A 19168-nucleotide genomic window follows, 5' to 3' on the forward strand; every position below is an offset into this window, starting at 1 on the left:
TCCAGTATGAGTGAATTCAGATCTACATGAAAGGTCGGGACCAAACTCTGGTTTGGTTATAGCGAACCAAAAGGTTCAAGTGTCAATATATCCTTAAGTTTTACACAGTTGCTAACATTTAAAGTATTTAATGTACCAGTCCAATGTTAATGTTAACTCCCCCATCTGTTCACCGATTGGCCCAGTTGAAATTCAACCGGAGAAATCCAGCTCAGTGGGAGAAACCCCAGGAGAAGGACTGATGGGAGATGAGAATTGGGAGGAATTGTGCAGGAAGCTGATGGCCAGACTGGATCTTATGAGTCAGTGCACACATCTCAGAAGTACAGAGAGCCTTGAAGTACTCTCAGTACTGATGAAGAGCAGTCACATTAAGCATAAGGCAACAATCCATCCACTATCTAAAGATGCACACTCTTAAAAATTCATCACACTCAGCTGCTTCATAAACATTCCCCATCAAAACTTCATCAATTCCAAAACAGAAACTAATTAAACTTTAACCCGTGTTGGTTGGTTCAATATTTTTCCATCTGATGTAACTTTTCTTCACACAGAAACCCGAGCTGAGACAATTCTCTAAATGAACTAAGAGCATTGCAGTGGAGTTAAAAGCCTTTTGACGGGTTCATGCCCTGCAGATTACCCAGACAGAGCAGAAGTATTCACAGTGTGTGTAAATAGAATAAAACAAAACAATTAAAGTGTAATTAAGTCTTCAAACCCCCCAAAATACATGACCCTCAGGATGCTAAATGAAGACCCTGATGTGTTGCCTAATGTGTTGGAATTAAAAGAGTCGCAGGAAGTTGGAGATAACTCGTTCGCTCCACAAACCTGCTACATCAAACTCGATTTCCAGCGCAACCTTATTGGTCAATGCAGCGTCTCGGAGAAGTTGATTGGCTTCCTCGAGTGTCCCGTCTTCTGTGGGGATTCCGTTGATTGACAAAAGACGGTCTCCAACCTGCAGCAGGCCACACCTACAACAGTTATCAAGGTGGTGTCAGGATACATGAACACATAAAACATATTTAAAGTTAGTCAGTGAGAATGTTCCTCTTAAAGCCCTGTGAGGCCTGAAATGCTCCGATCATCTCATTGTTCCTTGGTCTGCATAGCATCACTATAGAGACAGAAACCAAAACACTTCGTAAACATGATCCATGCAGGTTAACCACTGTGTGATGAAACCGTGTGATTCCAGATCCTCTTTAAGATCTTTAGGATTAAGATCGCCATGATCGTTGATTTATTGATCTTACTGCAATAAATCAGTTGCTTCTTAATCCATGTGCTCCATTTACCTTAGCAGTCAAACTTTCTTTACATCAGTAGGACAAAATCCTTCACTATTTAAGACTCTAAGTTTTGTATGTTCTGTAAACTAAGAAGGTAACTGTTTTTCTGATCAGTGGACAATTTGAATGGCAGAATTACAGGTAACAACGTCTGGAAAAGTCAAGTTGAAACTTTCAAACCTAAGAACAAAAGTTACTTTAACTGTGAAGCATGGTAGTGGCAGCATCATGCTGAGGATCTGCTTTGCTACTGAACAAGTCAGATATCAAACATAAGGATGACTTGTCTGAAAAAAAATATTTTTATACACGTATAAATGTATCTAAATGTTTATTTGTGCTATCCAGACCAAACATTATATTATTGTCTGGTAATACAAAAATACTAATATGCATCTTTTTTATTTTATGGGAGAGGAGCACAGACATACCCTTTCTGATTTTTTTACTGCCACCTACTTTAGTTGGTTTGATAAATCATGCAGTCTGTGATCCCTGAAGTCTGTGAAACTAAAACCTACTGAAACCAGTCTGCTAGTTTCAACTTCAAGCTCTTTTGAAATCTGTCAAGACTGTGAAAAGTGTGAAGTTTGTCCCCAGTTTAAGAGTCCTTTGAGGCAGGCAGCTGTGATGTGGAATTAAAATAAATACACTCATCGATTCCTCCGGCATGAGCAAGAGGAAGCAAACTAATTAGTGTTTTTAGCGTGGGCACTAATGGAATAGGGAATGTGGCCTCAGGGTGTGGAAACACACCCAGCACTCAAAGAAGCAATTCATAGGATGGAAATATTGGCCAGTAAACAACCACACAACAAAGACACAATGGATAATTAGGTTTTAACCACCTAAATTAAACGGAGTTGTGTAGAACTGAGCGACAGGAAGGTCCAATGTGCCAACAAAACATGCACAAAATTACACATACATCGATATTTGGAAAAGCTCCATGAAACTTAAGCACATGCTCACACGCCTACACTGAACACAGTCAGGTGGAGCTGCTAACACTGAGCATCATTCTCACACATCCTCCCACTGAAACACCAATATCTCAGAGCCACAGCGAGTAGCGCTGCTAATGCAGCATTAAAATCAATACATATGCACAGCCAGCCGCAGTGAGAGGCATTACTGCAGCGGCAGAGCAGCAGTAAAATACGTTACTCCAGCTCTACATTCTGTTACAGCTCTTTAAAGTGAAACAGGCTCCTGCTTGCAGTCAGTCTTTACTTTGACTTCTACTTAAGCAACAAAATGGAATTATAAATCTATTCTGAAGACCCAATTTTCTGATCAGCTGTAACGCTCAGCCTTCATATGAGAGTCAGCACTTTGACACGGTGTTTATTAAGACTTTGGTTATTTAAAGTTTCCAGTAATTTTGAACTTCTTACCAACCTTTCTACATTAATTGTAGTTGTCTGGTTTCTGTATTTTCATTCGTAAACTTTTCTGATAGTTTTTGTTGAAAACTAGGTTGTTTTCCATCGAAAGCAGCAGAAGAAGAAAAGGAAGAAGAGTTGAATCAGATCATCCTGGTTAATGACTTTCTAATTATTCGTATTATTTATTTTTCTTCAATCAAAAAAACAAACAAAAAAAACAGCTATTGCTCTGAAGTGAAACTTACTAAAAAATAAGCCATATAGCTCTTTTAATAATGTATTTAGCTTTTTATTCTAAATGTATCACTATGGATAAGTGACTAATCCAGGACTGGCCTTGTCTTTCCACTAAGGCTAGAATCTGACGGATTTATTTTAGTATCACACAAATCAACAGGTTTTTTGAATATCAGCAAAAAAAATCAATTCAGCAAAAGAAAAGTAAACAAGTATTGAATCTTTCTCAGAGATTTTAAGCAGCAGCTACAAAGCCACACGTCTACAGATCAGAGTTCAAACGTGTCGATAGGTGTGTGAGCTCACCTCTCGGCTGAGCTGTCCGGCTCGATGAATCGAATGAGTGGAGGCGCAGAGAGAGTTTCAGTTGCAAATATTCCTCCCTGCAGCTGCACTCCAAAGCCGTTGAGAGGATCACCTGTCAGGACGACCTCACTGGTCTCTACATGGACCACCTGACCGCCAGGACCAACCGAACTCGATGCCAGGGACACTAATCAAACACATTCACATGTTTTAGATGGACTGTTTGTAAAATGTGATCATCTGTCCGACAGGTGGAACCCACAGGAACTTTTGTGCTCTTTCTTCCTCTGCCGTCGTTTGAGCAGCGAGTTGCGAGGACTCATGGGAACTGCAGGCCTGGGCAGCGTGTTTGAGCTCTGGCTGCTGGGGCCTGATGTGGTGGTAGAGCTGGTGGAGAAACTGGCACATACAAGAGCTGCAACAAATAAAAAGTATGCGTTTCATTTTTCGTTCAGCTGCTCATATAGAAAATCACATTATTGCAGGAAAAATAGGAAAAGCAAAACAGAGTGTTACTTTGAAAGCTTTTACCCAGCTGACATCCTTAGAGGATTCAGTTCTTACACTTGCAGTAGTCCAGGCTGTTGATTGTGTTGTTGTTGGATGCGGTCCAGGACTTGTTGAGGGTGGAACTTGTGTTGCAGAGGGTGGAGTTTTGAGGGTGGCAGTAGTTTATACACGGGTCCCAGGTGTGGGGATGATCTGATTTCTGGACCTTCACTGAAACAAACAAGTCAATTCGTTATTGAATGGGATAAAAGGCTAATCCAGCTAAATCAAAGACAGCAGGAGCCAAATTAGAGAAGATAAGTCATGGTCCAAAATAAAAATGACCAAAACCAGACGCTAAGCTAAACTTTTTAAACCAGAAAGAAGTTTAGGTTTTCTAACTGCTGCACTTAAAGTAAGATCACTTCAACGTCTGCTTCAGAACAAGTAGTGCTGTGTGACACCAGGGGGATCATAAGAAGATCCATGCAGACCCTCAGCAGGATGTATGCATATTTCTGATCATCTGAGATACAGAAAAACTCTAGGAAAACTTTAAACCACATTATACATTTTTTAAATCGCCAATATTGCATGTTACATTTTCAGTTCATGTTAAAGCAGAAAATGTTCAGGAGCTGGAAAAAAAAACGCGTTTCTACAGAGTCTCACTCTGAGGTCATCAGTGTACAATCAGAGCTGCAGTGTGGCAAAATACCCAACCTTCTGTGTAATATTTCACTACAAACTCCTCTAAAAACTTTGAAGTTGATCCAAACCTGCAGCATGCCTCTACAATCACAGAGTCGTGGGAGTCGTCTCATCCAAATGGCCGCGTCTTTGTGCAGATTTGATACTGAATATGTGTTTGGCAGCCCTGGGGGTAACACTCAGAGAAGTGTGGAAACACACTCACATCTAACCCTCCTTGAGCTAGTCATTAGGTCCAGTAAAACACACTGGAGAGACAGATGCACTGACAGGAAACGATAGTGGCACGGCACAGATCGTAGATCAGCGCAGACAGGACACGCAGAAAAAGTCACTTTGGATAAAATCGCTCACATGTGATTTACACTGAACAGATTCCCAAAAGGTGAAGAGAATTATGTGCACACAGATTCACTGAGGCTAATCTGTGCCGCAGTAAACAGTGAAGCCGAAGACAAACGCATACACATCTTCCATCTTTTAATCAGAGTGTCTATTAATAAAGCAGCGGCAGGCCGGCTGCTAGGTCTGCTGGAAGGCTATGAGTTTCCTAATGAGCTGTGTTCATTTCTCATGCACACACGGCAGTCACACAACGGTGATTACAAGAAAAAAATCAATGACTGCATTTTGCCTCTTAGGGGCAAATGAATAATATTTTTGGATGGAATGGATGGCAAGTTTTTGAAAGTATTAATTATTGACATCTTGATCCCAAAGCAGCTTTTTACCACTTCAAAATAAGCACAAAGGACAAAGAGCAGGAGAAGACAGAAAATGAGTCAAAGGAATGAAAGGAGTTTCTGTGAGCAAAACTAAAAAAGAAAAACAACCAAGAGAGGAAAGGAAACGACCATCCTGGTCCATCCTGGCTTCATGTTTTCAGTGGGTCACCATTTCACAAACACAGAACTCACACACAAAATAAATCAATGACAGTAGATCCAAGATGATGTTTGAGTCCAAGTTTAAAGCAAAATATGAGCATTTTCACCTTTTCTCAGACTTTTCTTGTCTTGTCTAATCATCACAACAGAAATAACAGAAAGTTCTTCAGTAAGTACAACAATAAACATTTCAATTAGTTCTGTAAGGTTTCATAAAAACTAGTGCTGAATATTGTGATAACTATGATGACACGATCAGCCTTTTCCTTTATCAAAACATCCTCATCATGACTTTCCATGAGTCTGTGAATCTTGGCCCCTAAAGTTACACATCAAGTGTGTAACTAATGACACACCAACGAACATCCAACAAGTCAAAAGTATTACTGTCCTGCTGTTTTGGCATGAAATATGAATTCCTTCAAATACTAAATCTAAATGAGCTTGTTTCAACTGTGGTGTTGCACACACTGACCTTCCAATGATGATTCAGATAGAGTGTTGTGCAGCTCTATTTAACCAACATTGGGATTTGTGTTAACCGCAGTTGTTACAGTAAACAATGCAGACCCAGTGCACATTCTGTAACTGGGTGTAAAGCAGCCATTTTGAATCATTTTTCATTCAGAAACCACAGAAACCACTGAGGACCAATAACTTTTCATTCAGTCCAACAGGAGAACAGCAGGTTGAAATACAAGTCTGATTTATTCTGACACTCCAATCTGTTACATTTGAATATAGATTTTATGCGTATTTTGTACTTAGAACCTGAAACCAAACAGTAACATTTTTGTGCTGTCTGTGCCCAGATGGACTTCTCTACAGAGATTTAATGCTGCACCACAAAATCAAAATCTGCCCAAACTCTGGAAGGAAGATTTCATGGTGAGATAAACAGGTAAGGAATAAGAGATTAAGAGGGAAACTAGTTCCTACTTCCTACTTTTCCAAACCGTCTAGTTATTATTTCATTCAGAGTTTGGTAAATTGTTAGATCAGAATGTGTCCAGTTAAACCCACCTGTGTCATGCTGCTTCCCTGCTAGCCTGGTCTGATGTGAAGGAAGGATTTCTAACTTGACCAGCTCCGTTGTGCTTGCTAACAACTGCGTTGCCTCCAACACTGTACAGTGTTCTGTTGACGTCCCGTCTATGGACAGCAGGTGATCCCCTGGATGCAGCGCTCCACATCTGCTTAGTCCATCACAGGGAACAGAGACACAGTAGCATCACAACTTTAGGAAATGAGAAAACAAAGATTATAAAGTGATGAATATCAGCATCCATAGCCAGCCTGTTCTGTTCACTGAGGAGATTTTACTGCTGGTTTCAAAACCGACTTCGAGCTCTTCATTTATATTTAAAGAGCAGATTGAGGCTCTTCTTGGGGCAGCATCCTGTCTTCTACAGTCTGTGTTAGTTTTAGGGCTACAGATACACACTGTATTGACTTTCTATATGCGTAAGGACTTCCTAGACATAAGAGAAAACACAATATAGCTGTAATCCTGCGGTGTAAGAATGGCTTCACAGGAGTGGGTGGGGTATTGATTTCTGTCTTTTTGCAAAGAGCTGGCTCTATCTGAAAGACATTCTCTGACATTTAAACTGTTTCAGAACATTTAGTGTAGCAATATACACAGAGTGCCTCTGAAAAGTATTTATTCTCATTTCAACATTTCACAAAGTTACACAAACCTAATTCCCTTGGATTTCATGTGATAAATTCAACACAAAATAGTCGAATGAGAATGAGACACGGTTTACAATGTTTTCCTAATGAAATTTTGAAAAGGATGGCAATTATTTGCATTCAAATGTTTAAAGAAAAGCCTTACCATTAAAGCTGCAGGTCTTCTGGCTTTTCATGCAATCTTGGCCAATAATGCTGACTTTAATTTATTTGCACATCTTGAGACATTTTGCTCATTCTTCTTTGTAAATTGCAAAATAAAAGTTTCGATAACTGGAAGGTGAATCTCCACTCAGGTCTGCTGATGCCTCAAGCAGGTTTTCTTTCAGGGTTACATTTAACTCAAACTATCATGCCAACATCTCTGACCAGCTTCCCTGTCCAGGCATGCATGATGCAGAATTAATAACTTCATAAAGTCAACCATGTAAAAATGGTCAGTTGCTTTAATTCTGCTTTAAATCCTCCACAACTTCATCGATGCTGTTTGTCTTCATGTTGCTTTTTCATTGATAATGATAAAAAAAAAATCCACTTTTTTGTTGCAGTGTGACAAAATGTGACAAAGTTTAATGAGCGAAAGGCGTCATGATGTCTGAATGTACTGAATATTTTTGTTTTAGCTGCATTTAGAAACAAACGTTTTGTGTGGTCATACCTGTCCACCACGCTGCCAGGTTTAACCCGGTCAATAACGATGACCTGCTTGTTCCGATGATTGGCCGACGTTAGTGTGATGCCCAGCGTTGCCCCTGGCGACTTTGCAATCTCCACCAATAACGGACCAGAAGCATTAGCCACTGTGTCTGAAAGAGAGAGAGAAAAACACATCTATCGTTGATATCAACATTATATTTCTATATGTTTTTTATTCCACTATCAAACTGTTTACCTAACAGTCTAATCTTACTTCATTCATACTCACAAAACTCTAACAGTATTTGAGAGGAAATTGGCTTCATCTTGTCCAACATGGCAACTTAAACACAGATGCATCTCATATTAAGTTCATGTCTGAAGATTTTTCTCTTTGGCTTTAATTCATAAAACACAACAAGGGGACTTCATCAACTACCAACACAAATTATTTTCACATTATCTGTGCACAAATGAAATTTGAATGCCATCAAATTTGCTTGTTGATTTAATTACTTGCATAAAGTCATACAGGTCAAGTATCAACCTACATACCTATAATTAAATTATAGCTGGAATGAGAAAGTGTCTGGTGATTAGATCATTAGTTGTTTTTTGCTTTGGTTGCCCTGGATGGATGTCTGGCCAGTTGAAAACTGAAATGTCTCTTCTTAGAACTAGACTCAAACGCAGCTACTATCATCACCAACATGGCACCAAAATAAAATTGTGAGAAGCTCATGAGAATAAAACCATTTTCTATGACATGTCAAGACGTGTCTGGAGTTGATCTGAGCTGAGAGAGAGAGCAAGATAACAGGAAGGCTAAACAGATAATCTGTTTTTTTTCCCCCTCTCTGCCTTGGAACTCATTATAAAAATAATATAAATCTCTATACAGTGAATAAATATTTGAAAGGCTCTACATCCGTGTAGAAAGCCCAGTTTGTGTTTGTTGTCTCACCCATTATTGTGACGTCGTACTCTATCTGGAACAGGGCTTCCTGGCCGCACTGAGCCAACACGCTGTGGGCGTCGTTGTGGCTGGCGTTGTGTAAAGGAACGCCGTCCACACTTAAGAGGCGGTCACCCGGACGCAGCGTTCCTTCTCTGAGCACAAAACCATCAAAACAAACTATTTAAACTGTTGAAATGCAGACTTACAGAATGTTACATGGTTGTCTAAAACCACCGCACTTCCATTCCACAAAAATAAAGTAGAACAGCTGCATGACATCCGTAAAAACTTTGAAAATAGATTATTTATTTTACTTGTTCTATTTGCCCCTTGAAGCATTTTAAATAAAAAATGCACTCTGCTTGAACTTTTTCAGGTTTTCTCTCATCAGAAACACAAGCATATTTTTTTCATGTAGTCTTTTGAATTCTCATTACAGTCTAGCAGCATCACAGGTATAATGGTGGGTTTTTATGAGTTGATTAGAGTTATACAGAATGTGAAGGTTTTGAAAATCACATGATGTAAGTTAAGGCCTTTAATTCAGAGGGAATTAGGCTGCAGAGTGGAGCAATGCTAAACTCTCTTTGGTTATTTTCTGTCTGCTGTGACGTCTCTCCACAGTCGTTTTCACTTTCATAAAGTTTAGCCAACAATATAACCGTTTTATGACACAACAGCAAAGAACAACATACTAAGTCATAGTCATGCATCATTTGGTTTCAAGCTGTGTCTAATTACGTATTTTTCTTTTGGAGGATCATTTTAATAAATGACTGGCTAAAGCCCACAGTTTAAGAACTGCTGTGACATTTAGCCTGCTTTCAGACCTTTAGGCTTCGTCTCTTTCTGATGATGCTGTGAAAATAGTATCTTTGTGACTCAGAATAAAAGCCCCGGCTCTTTTAGAGTTGGTGCTTTAATTCCCACTGGGTAATGCTAAATGTGTAGGTACTTCTGGGACTGTATGGTGCTGAGGATTAACTTTTCTCCGATTGGCATATAAATGGCATATAAAGCAGCATGAATATCTCATTTATTTCCCCTGGAGTGACCCACATTCTGTGGATGTTAGATGAGCTTCTGGGCAAAATAACTCAATAGAAAGAATTTAAATCTTTAATCTTTGTCCTGGTATCTCAATTCAGATCCTGTGGCTGGACTATCTAATTATAAAGCAGCTTTCTACAATAGAGTAAGACATTTTTATTTTGTAACAAGTCATGGAAAATTAAAAGTAATTTCTAAAAGATCTTCAATAAGATTATTTTTTTTAAATCCTTTCACCAGTTTCTAATGTTCTGAAATAACCATGAAATGATCTCAGCAGTTGGAAAACGATACAGTAATTACTTTCATGTGATTATTCTGCATCTGCCCTAATTTACTGCTGCATGCTTCCAGTACAAATAAGAGCCAGAGGAATAAAAATAGCATGTAGGATATTTAAATTCTAGCTTATGCTGCTGAGTGATCAGAAAAAAGTCACATTTCTCTTCTTCAGTCTTCTGCTTTGGTGGCTTGACTAAGAAAAGCTGAGTTACGAAAGTGAACACTGAGAGCATTTCATCACTGTGGGTAATGCTGCAATAGATGGAACTAATTAATGAAATTAAACTTTAAATGTGTTTCTTCACCAAAGGCCTCAAAAACAGCTTCAGTGTTCTGCAGTTGATGATCTTTAATTCTGAGGAACTGACTGAGAAGCGGATTCATGTTGCCAAAAGGAAGATTATGATGCTCAGCACACTCAGCTTTCTGCTCTTGTTTGCACTCATCTTGTAATATTCTCAAACTGTAAAGTTTTCCCTGCATGCGGTGAAACACTGAGGGAGCTTTCTTTTGCTTTTTGTGTCCTGCAGACCTGACTCCAAGAAAATCATCCCTGAGATTATCGAAACCATATTTACATACATTTGTATTCTACTAATGTACAACTCTGGAAAAATTTAGATACTACTTAAAATGATAACTTTCTTTGATTTAACTCTTTATAGGTATATGTTTGAGCAAAGTGAACATTGTGCTTTTATTCTATGAACTACTGACAACATGTCTCTGAAATTCAAAACAAACATTTTTTTTTATTTGCAGAAAATGAGAAATGGTCAAAATGACAAAAAAGATGCTGTGCTTTCAGATCTCAAATAATGCAAATATGTTTTAACTCAGGGGGAGTTCAGAAATCCATACTTGGTGGAATAACCAGGAGGCTTTCAACAGGGTGTGTGTATATATATATATATATATATATATATATATATATATATATGCATAATTTGGTTTCAGGACTTTATTGTTGCAAATTCTAACAAATTCATACACAGGATATGCACACGGTTGAATCATCTCTGTATTGCTGCTACAAATCGGACATTTATATGGAAATGTCATGGAGTATTACTTAAACATGAAGCCTGGGACAGATGCATGATGACAGCATTAAAGGAACAGAGATGAATCATGCTGCAACAGCTACGAGCAACACATAGCGGTCGACGTTCCGGTGATGGTCACAGGAGAGGACAATGTTATTTCTAGGCTGTTAACGGTCTGAGGGCACAAATAATTCTCTGTGACTCCAAATAACAACTCATTGACTTTTTACCTTTATATTTTAGGAGGACTCTGATTTATTAGACAGAACTTTCCCCCTTTTTTCTTCTAAACCCAAAAAGGACACATTATACTGAAGTATCTCTGGCTGCAGCTGTAAATGTTTCAGGTTTAAAGCTTCTTCATGTATCCATGCGCTTGTATTGAAATATGTTTGAATATCAGGAGGTTTATATGAAATGTTGAGCTGTACCTGTCTGCAGGACCTCCAGGTCTGACGTAGGTGACCACTAAGGGCCGTGACTTGTGCCAGTCTTCATGGGTTCCACCTGCAATCAGAAGGAGGAAAAAAATCAGACTCACATGAGTGGAAATTGTGCGTTTTTAGCAAACTGCAGCATATTCAGTCATTTGAAAAGTTGTGTCAAGTCCCTGTGAACTAAACATCTTTTTGCATCCATTGAAATGTGATCATTTAGGTAAAACCTGTTCATAATGATGTTATGTTGTTTATTGTTCTGCTGCTAGTTCTCCAGTATTCAGTCACTGTATTACCTGTACATGATTTTCATTATTTGTAGGCCATAATCAGCAAAATTAGTAGAATATTTTACTCTTTGAACTGTTTAAATACATCAGTTTTACTTTCTGAAATAAGTGACAAAACATCCTGAACCTGTTCAGGACATTGTAACTTTTTTGACATGTACCTTTATTAGATAATAAAACAGCTACATGGAGACATGGAGAGTCTGTCTCCCATGATTCCTTTAGTATTTCAATAACTAATTTCTCCTTCTGAATCCAAGGTTTGATAACTGGAACCTGGGATTAAAAATTAGGTTATTAATTTTGGTAAAGTTGCCATTTTTGGTGACATTTACCTCTCATGACAAAACCAAAGCTGCTTCCCTCTTTGTGCAAACAGATGTCGATTGTCTTCGATATTACTCCTGAGGTGCTGTCTGGTGCTTTCAGAGGGAGGAGAAAAACAAACTAATGATTCATTCAAGAAAAATAAACAGTTTAAACTGTTTTAAAAATGTACAAGTTCAAGATTAGTTCAGATATGCATAAATATTACAGTTACGGTCGTTTAGTTTTAAAAATGTCCAGAAAAATCAGGAAAATAAATGAACTTCCTATCATCTGTGAGTGTTGCTGCATCCCACAAATATGCATCAAGACCTGAGTTAAATGTCGTACAAGTTAAATATTAATGGGGTGGCATATTTTTATGGAAATGTATTCATATTGAATGATTCAGTATGTTATCATTTATATTCCAAAGCGAGTCACAGTCCTGCAGACGTAATGCATAACATACATGCAGACAGGCCCAAACTTATTAATACCTCTGGCATATTTAGATGTGGAATCATCTTTATTCAGCTCAATAGGCGTCTTCATGCAAATGAAAATATTTTCATTTTCAATGCACAGTGTTTATATTTTTGTTGGTTGACCATTCTCTCACCACAGAAACATCCAGAGTTTCCCAAAACCAAAAGCTCTGCCTGACGTGGTTTAAATTCTTGATGTGGATAAACAAACTGCCCAAACCATTTTTTCCCACCACTATGATTGAACCTATGGATGGATATTCAACAATTGTCCCTAGTGTTTATTAATGCTTTGTACTGTGGGCACTTTTTCTTTAAGACATTTAGATAAGACATTTGTCGCCACTTGAGAACTCCTGAGTTTGCTCTTTTGTTTTAGCCCTGACTTGCAACAAACCAACTGTGGAGAGCTGCAGTTTTTCACCTGTGGACTCGAAGGAAACAGCTGCTCCCAATTTATCAAGGTAATCAGGGAGTCTTAGAACAGCATGGTCCATTTAGGAAGGAGTAGAACCTCGAATGCTTCAACAGACTTTCACAGTTTGCAAATCTTATGAATAATTTATAGACCCTCTTTTACATCAAATGTAATATGAATATCTTATTTATTTTCCACAGAAATAAATCGACAATCTTCTCATAAAACATGAGAAGATTGCTTTTGTCCGTTTTTTTGATGAAATCTTGAACATTGTAGAATCATATTTGCCACACATCTCTGTTCTTTAAAGTCACAATGAAAACGTTGTTCAAGTTAAAAGAGTACTTTAAATTTAAATCTGCCAAACGGATTCATTATTTTGGGTTTAATTACAGCAGAAAGTATGGTGTGTGTTCAGGACCTTATGTAAGATATGAACACTTGACTGAATTTTTTTCTCTTAAGGATTTCAGAACTGAGCTGCTTCGTGTACATGGGCTTCAGAAAACATGTGGTTAAAATGCTAATTGAAATAAACAAATCAGTGAACAAAACTTACTATTATATTATTGCATATTGCCATGCTGATTCTCAAAGTGTCAGTGTGATTTGTACCTGTAGGGGGCAGCTCATACTCCACCTCTAACAGGACTCTCTCTCCAACGTTCTTTAACAAACTAATAATTTCTTCATGCCTCAGTTTGGTCAGATTGATGCCGTTCACAGATTTGATGTAATCCCCGACGTTAAGCTGATCACTCCTGTATGAAGAAAAGTATCAAACCACACAACATGTTACAGAGTTTATACACTCAACAGTCACACATGCATACGTCAGCTGTGCCTCTAACTGTTGTTTACAGTTTAATCATTCCACTTTGTGAAATGCCCAATTAAAATTAATCAGTAAAACTTAAAAATAGTATTGATCTCCAGGCCTTTGATGTGTATTTATAAGGTTTTCACTGAAGCTGTGTTGAAGCACCACTTTGCACTTTCAAACTGTGTTTTCTTCAGATTCCTCTGGTAGAAAATGCTTGATGAAAAGAGTGTTTAACTCAGTGGGTAGCTTGATGTAACTGTATGTTTGCTTAAGCTTTGAAATATTTTTCCAAAAATGATGCCGTTTCCCACCTGGCTGCCAGCCCACCTGGCCGTAGATTTGATACCCGTGGTTTCCCATCCTTGTCCGTTCCTCCTGAGATGGTTAGTCCAAGCGTGCTGCCTTCTTTTTTCACCAGTTCCACCATGGTCACCCCCCGTAGAGCTTCTAACCAAAAACATAAAGGCATGCACCCACACGGACACGTATCAGGACAATCCGGCCAAGAGAAAGACAAAGACAGAGTGTACACAGAACAACCAAAGACACAGCAGAAAAAAATTATTGGATATTGGATGCTGCCTTCATTTTCCTCTCAGATTAAACAAAAGCTGAAAAACGGGAAAGATAAAACATTTTCTTTACTGTTGTTGCCTTTGGTTTATTCAACAAATGATTTTAGTCCTTTACATTTATATAAACTTGCTTTGCAATTACAGGAAGCTTAAACTATGGATTAAATTTTTGTTTTACATCCATCCCAAGTGAGGAATATTTATTGAGATATTTCAGTTGCATATCTAACAGCTGCATTACAATTTAGACTGCAGAGTATGCAGACATTCATTAATAATGTATTTAATGTATCTCGCTCAATAAACATCTAAAAATTAAGAAAGTAAGACAGTACATTTCTATGAGAAACTTTTAATTACCTTTATGGGACGATGAATGCATACTAACTACCATGTTGACACACACTAGCAGGATGTTTGAGATTAAGATTTTATGGAAAACTTTTCACTGAACCTCTCTGATCATTCATCTGTGGAAACAAGGCTCAAGGAATGGTGCAGCGTCCCACTCTTCCAACAGAGAACGAGCCAACTATTGTTCAATGCAAAATTCCCTGCACACTTAATTAGACTGCTGTGCAAACAGGGACACTACAATATTCAGAGGAACTACACATAACCTGTTCTACAACGACTGTTATCTCCAACGGGACAGCTATTCCTGGGTTCAGTCAAGATTTCCTCAGGTTAAAAGTTTGATTAATCATGCTGGCAGAGGACAAAGTGGTTCTCAAGAGAGGTCAAGAAAATTACATTTCCAAGACTTTAAAGATAGGATTATGAACAAATATTTCTTTTTATAAGTTAGGACAGATATGTAATTACTACACAGCTGCATTGCTCTCTGTTGTAACTATAATTATTTTATCATTTGGAAACTCAGCTCACAATTTGTTGGAACAAATTATCCAAGTTACTCCATAAATGCTGAATTTCAGTGTTGATGTATGAAATCAAAATTTCACAGTAAAGGTCACAAGAGTGATGGGAAAGTCATGATGGTGTTTTTATGTTTGTTTTAATCACAAATGTTTATTGATGGTTATGGAATGTAATATAATGGTAACTCTTAGGTTAACCTTTCTAGATGATGAACAAATGGTTAATTAATGGTCACCTGCTCATGGCATGGCTGTGGAGCTATAGCTACATGGAGTTAGCCTTAATTAATCTTTACTTGATGATTAGAAATGTGCTAGAAAACACTTGAGCTGGCCAGCACTCGTCCCTTCAGCACCCTAACCTGAAGTCATTCAGTTTCTGATATATTTTTGTAAATTCAACAGCCATTATTTGTGTTCCTGGAGAGCTGTTACAGTCACAGATTATGCTGGAGAGGTTTTAAGTGACAAAGGTGTCATGTACCTGGTATACTGTGCCTTCTCAAAGTCATGGTGTGTTCTGGTCCAGAGATGTCCTTTGTTTTTCCATATGGCCCCTCATCTAGAAGGAACAGACACAGCAGTGTGTTGAGTTTCATAGCAATACTTTGCATTATTTTTTTGGTTTTCATGTCTTAAACTTGATTTTTCAGTTGTTGTCATAATAAAAAGTTACTTTCAGACACATAACGCTAAAATGCAGAGGCTGAAGGGTGGAACAGAAATTAAATCTACCAACTTTCACATATAAAACTAGTATAAAACAAAGATATTACACTTTGAAAAATGCTCAAAGATGAAGAAAATGAAGCAAACGAAGAACCATTCACAATGAACACATACAAACTTAGCCTGGTTAATGTTTTACACTCACATATTGGAGGCTTTACACACTGTAAAAGTCCTAAACATTAAAATATACACAAGTATTTTCTGTTGGGTTAAAACACGCAGTAAATGTAGCGTTTTTGCTAATAACTGTTATTTACCACCGCCAGTCGTTTCTACCGTACTGGTCAGTCAAGGGCGAAATCAAGTTTAAGCTATCTGATTGGCTGTGATGGACTGGGCCGACGTGTACGTGTCGGCTGGCGGCCCTTCACGGTCGAGGTTGGCTCTGGATTGTTATTCCTTGCTAACCAGCTGGAGATACGAACTTTTCTGGACGTTTTGCTTGGTTTTTGGAGCTGCAGACCCGAACCACACTCGTGACCCGGGACGGACTGTTGGACCGGAGTCAGAGCAGTTTATTGCCTTCAAACACTGGTAGCCCATGGTGGGGTGAGTAACCCATTCCTCATGGTTGTTCTGGGAGCCGCCATCTTTGGGCCTGTTATTCCGTGGATAACTGAGTCTCTTCAGGCCTGCTACGTTTATTAAGCTAACGGTCTGCTTTACACCTTTAAGAGACTGAAAAGTGTGGTTGATATCTTCAGTTTGCCAGTCCTCTTTGCTCATTTTTTATGTATATATTATCCTGTTTAAAAGTTTTTTGTGCAGTTGTAGCACTTGCTGTGGTTAATATATTATTAACGGGTGGGATACATGCTGTGCTATGGTTCTACTTGGCTCAGTGTCGAGCTCTGTTGATGTGCATTGGCCTTGGTTTATTACTGACCAATACTGTTTATTAAACTGGTACATTTTTTCAACCTTACCATTTTTCCTTTCTTATTTTAGTATAAGGTTAAAGCTGCACTGCACTTAAATCTCAGTTGTAGTTATCTCAGTCTTGTGCTCAGTTATGCACTCTATTCACAACATACACTGTTGCCAATTAAAACAATTGACAGCATGTAGGTCAGAGAAACTGGACGCTGTTTATAGGGGAAACGTGAACAGTGGTTACTTATGTTTCTCAGTTAAATCACTTAAATATATTTTATGCAGAGATTTCTGCCTTAATGGGGCAAAAAAACAAACTGCCTTTGATGAGCTGCAAAATGTTTGGGAGCTTTTATGATATGAAATACTCACAATTGCTGTTATCTTGAAACTAAGTTAAACCAAAGTATATATAACATCTTTCAAGCACGTTAAAAACAACAAGTCACACAGAAATATACAACTGTTGAAATGTTAGCTTACAATGGGCCACTCCGTTAATAATTGTGTTTATTAAACATTTGCTAGAACACAGATGAGAGGAGAGAAGGACAAAACTTTATAGTTACAATGATTTGTTAATAAAGATTTAGATATAAACCTGCAATCAAGTGGTGGTAAGGTCTGTTTCAGTCAGACCTTACCCCCCACCAGTGTGAAAATATATCAGTGTATTTATCAGTTCATCTCTATCTAACGCTGCTCACCCAACAGCACCGCCAAAAACACAATAACTCATCCAGAAGTCATGCTCACAGCAGGCAGGGACTAAACCTGCATTTAGTAAGCTTTCTTAACACTTGTGTGTGCGAGGACTGTGGCAAATGATACAAGTTTTACGGGTGTGGGATCGGTTGGACCCCATTAGGGTTAAGCTTTTCCTAAAGGCAAGTCCAGGAACTCTGCACAGGATGCTTACACGTTTCACATATATGATTTATGATCTTTCTTTCATTCACTCATTATGCATACCTAAGGGCTCAAATATAGAAGAGTTGTAAAAGTCTTTTTAAATCAGTACAGAACACTTTGGTGTTGTGTTTCTCTGCAGATTCCACCCAAATCTACCCACAACCATCCTTTGCTCAGACGCTTGAGCTTCTTGATTTGATTTAGCTAAAATGTTTTCTCAGTCAGTGGGAAACGCTGCGCATGGCATCAGACTTCATCTTAACAGCTTTATTACAGGTACATGCTGTTCCAGGATGTACCTGGAACAGCAATGACTCCAACAGGAGGACATTACTTATGAAGAACATTGATGAAATATGAAGCCAACTGTGGAATGGCCCACCTGCTGGAGGCTCTGCAAAGTCCTGATGTTTTTTCACTGGTTCTTAGGAAGATAACTTTCATTTATGTGGAAATAAATTACTTCCATACTTTACAAATCAAATCCGATTATACTATTTTCAACGTTTGTTTTGCAGTTTTTCTGATTAGTGTAATTAAGGCCGAACTATGATTTATTGTCAAGCATGTTTTAGGTCAAAGTTTTTGTGTTTAATATTTCATATACGAAGGATTGCTAAGTGTTTGCCATCCCACACTCTGCAGTTCAGTTTGAGAGCTGAGGCTGGAACGAAGGCGGCAGCTGCTGCAGCAACTACTGCTGCAGCAACTGCTGCACCTACTGCTGCAGCAACTACTGCTGCTGCTTCAGCTGCAACTCTGAAGGCAGAGGATTTGTCCTGCTTCTTAACCTCAGCTTCATCAGAAGCTTTCAGTGAGTTTTAAAATTCATAAGCTATTTCTCATCTATTAAACTTTAAGCTGCATGATCATCAGGGACACTCACAGCACAGCTCACACATAAACATATTTTATAAACCTGCAGAAATACGTATGCATTTTTGATACTATTTAGCATATAAAATTGCATTTTAATCTGGCTATGGCACTGAGACACTAATGGACTCTGACAGAGTTTGGAAGAAATCTGCAACATATTTTGAAGTGTTTGTTGGCTGAGAAAGGCTGTTTGTCCTGAAGCTGCCACTAAGCAACACGCATGAGAGAAACGTTTGTTAAATCTCTTTAGTTTTCTAAGTTAGACATGAATGTTTGGCTGAATAAAAATATGATGAGATTAAATTTATGTTTTTGTAAAGCCACTTGATGTGAGTTCTGTTGTGAATTAGCACTACACAGATAAACTGAATTAAACCAAATGTTTGACGAGTTTTAACACGCATGAAGAAAATTAAATGTTAAAGAGATTGTGAAGTTGGTGTCCAACAGCTTCAGTTCACAAATTGGTTGTGATCTCAGATAGATCAGGTTTGACGCTGCTTGTTCTAAGGAGAAAAACATTCTGTAGCATTGGTTAATGAAACTTAAAGCTTAAATTTACTCA

The 19168-nt window shown here is 38.3% G+C and overlaps 1 protein-coding gene across 6 annotated transcripts in view; it reads right to left on the bottom strand.

Annotated features, from left to right (window-relative positions):
- LOC106947336 (glutamate receptor-interacting protein 2-like) overlaps positions 1-19168 on the bottom strand; it is a 106388-nt gene that overhangs the window by 14013 nt on the left and 73207 nt on the right. For 4 of the 6 annotated variants that reach the window (XM_015032252.1, XM_015032255.1, XM_015032257.1 and 1 more), the window contains exons 2-13: positions 15692-15769; positions 14063-14198; positions 13544-13689; positions 12049-12135; positions 11418-11493; positions 8615-8760; positions 7673-7820; positions 6343-6512; positions 3797-3952; positions 3495-3647; positions 3233-3419; positions 838-983 (exon numbers count right to left, since the gene is read on the bottom strand). In XM_015032252.1, the coding sequence (XP_014887738.1) occupies positions 838-983; positions 3233-3419; positions 3495-3647; positions 3797-3952; positions 6343-6512; positions 7673-7820; positions 8615-8760; positions 11418-11493; positions 12049-12135; positions 13544-13689; positions 14063-14198; positions 15692-15769 (1629 nt within the window). The remainder of the gene's footprint in view (positions 1-837; positions 984-3232; positions 3420-3494; positions 3648-3796; positions 3953-6342; positions 6513-7672; positions 7821-8614; positions 8761-11417; positions 11494-12048; positions 12136-13543; positions 13690-14062; positions 14199-15691; positions 15770-19168) is intronic. The other 2 variants (XM_015032253.1, XM_015032256.1) reach the window with 1 other exon arrangement.

This window comes from Poecilia latipinna, unplaced genomic scaffold (assembly GCF_001443285.1).
Source record: "Poecilia latipinna isolate Pla-1442-1.1 unplaced genomic scaffold, P_latipinna-1.0 Scaffold235, whole genome shotgun sequence".
In the NCBI taxonomy this organism is placed as follows: domain Eukaryota; kingdom Metazoa; phylum Chordata; class Actinopteri; order Cyprinodontiformes; family Poeciliidae; genus Poecilia; species Poecilia latipinna.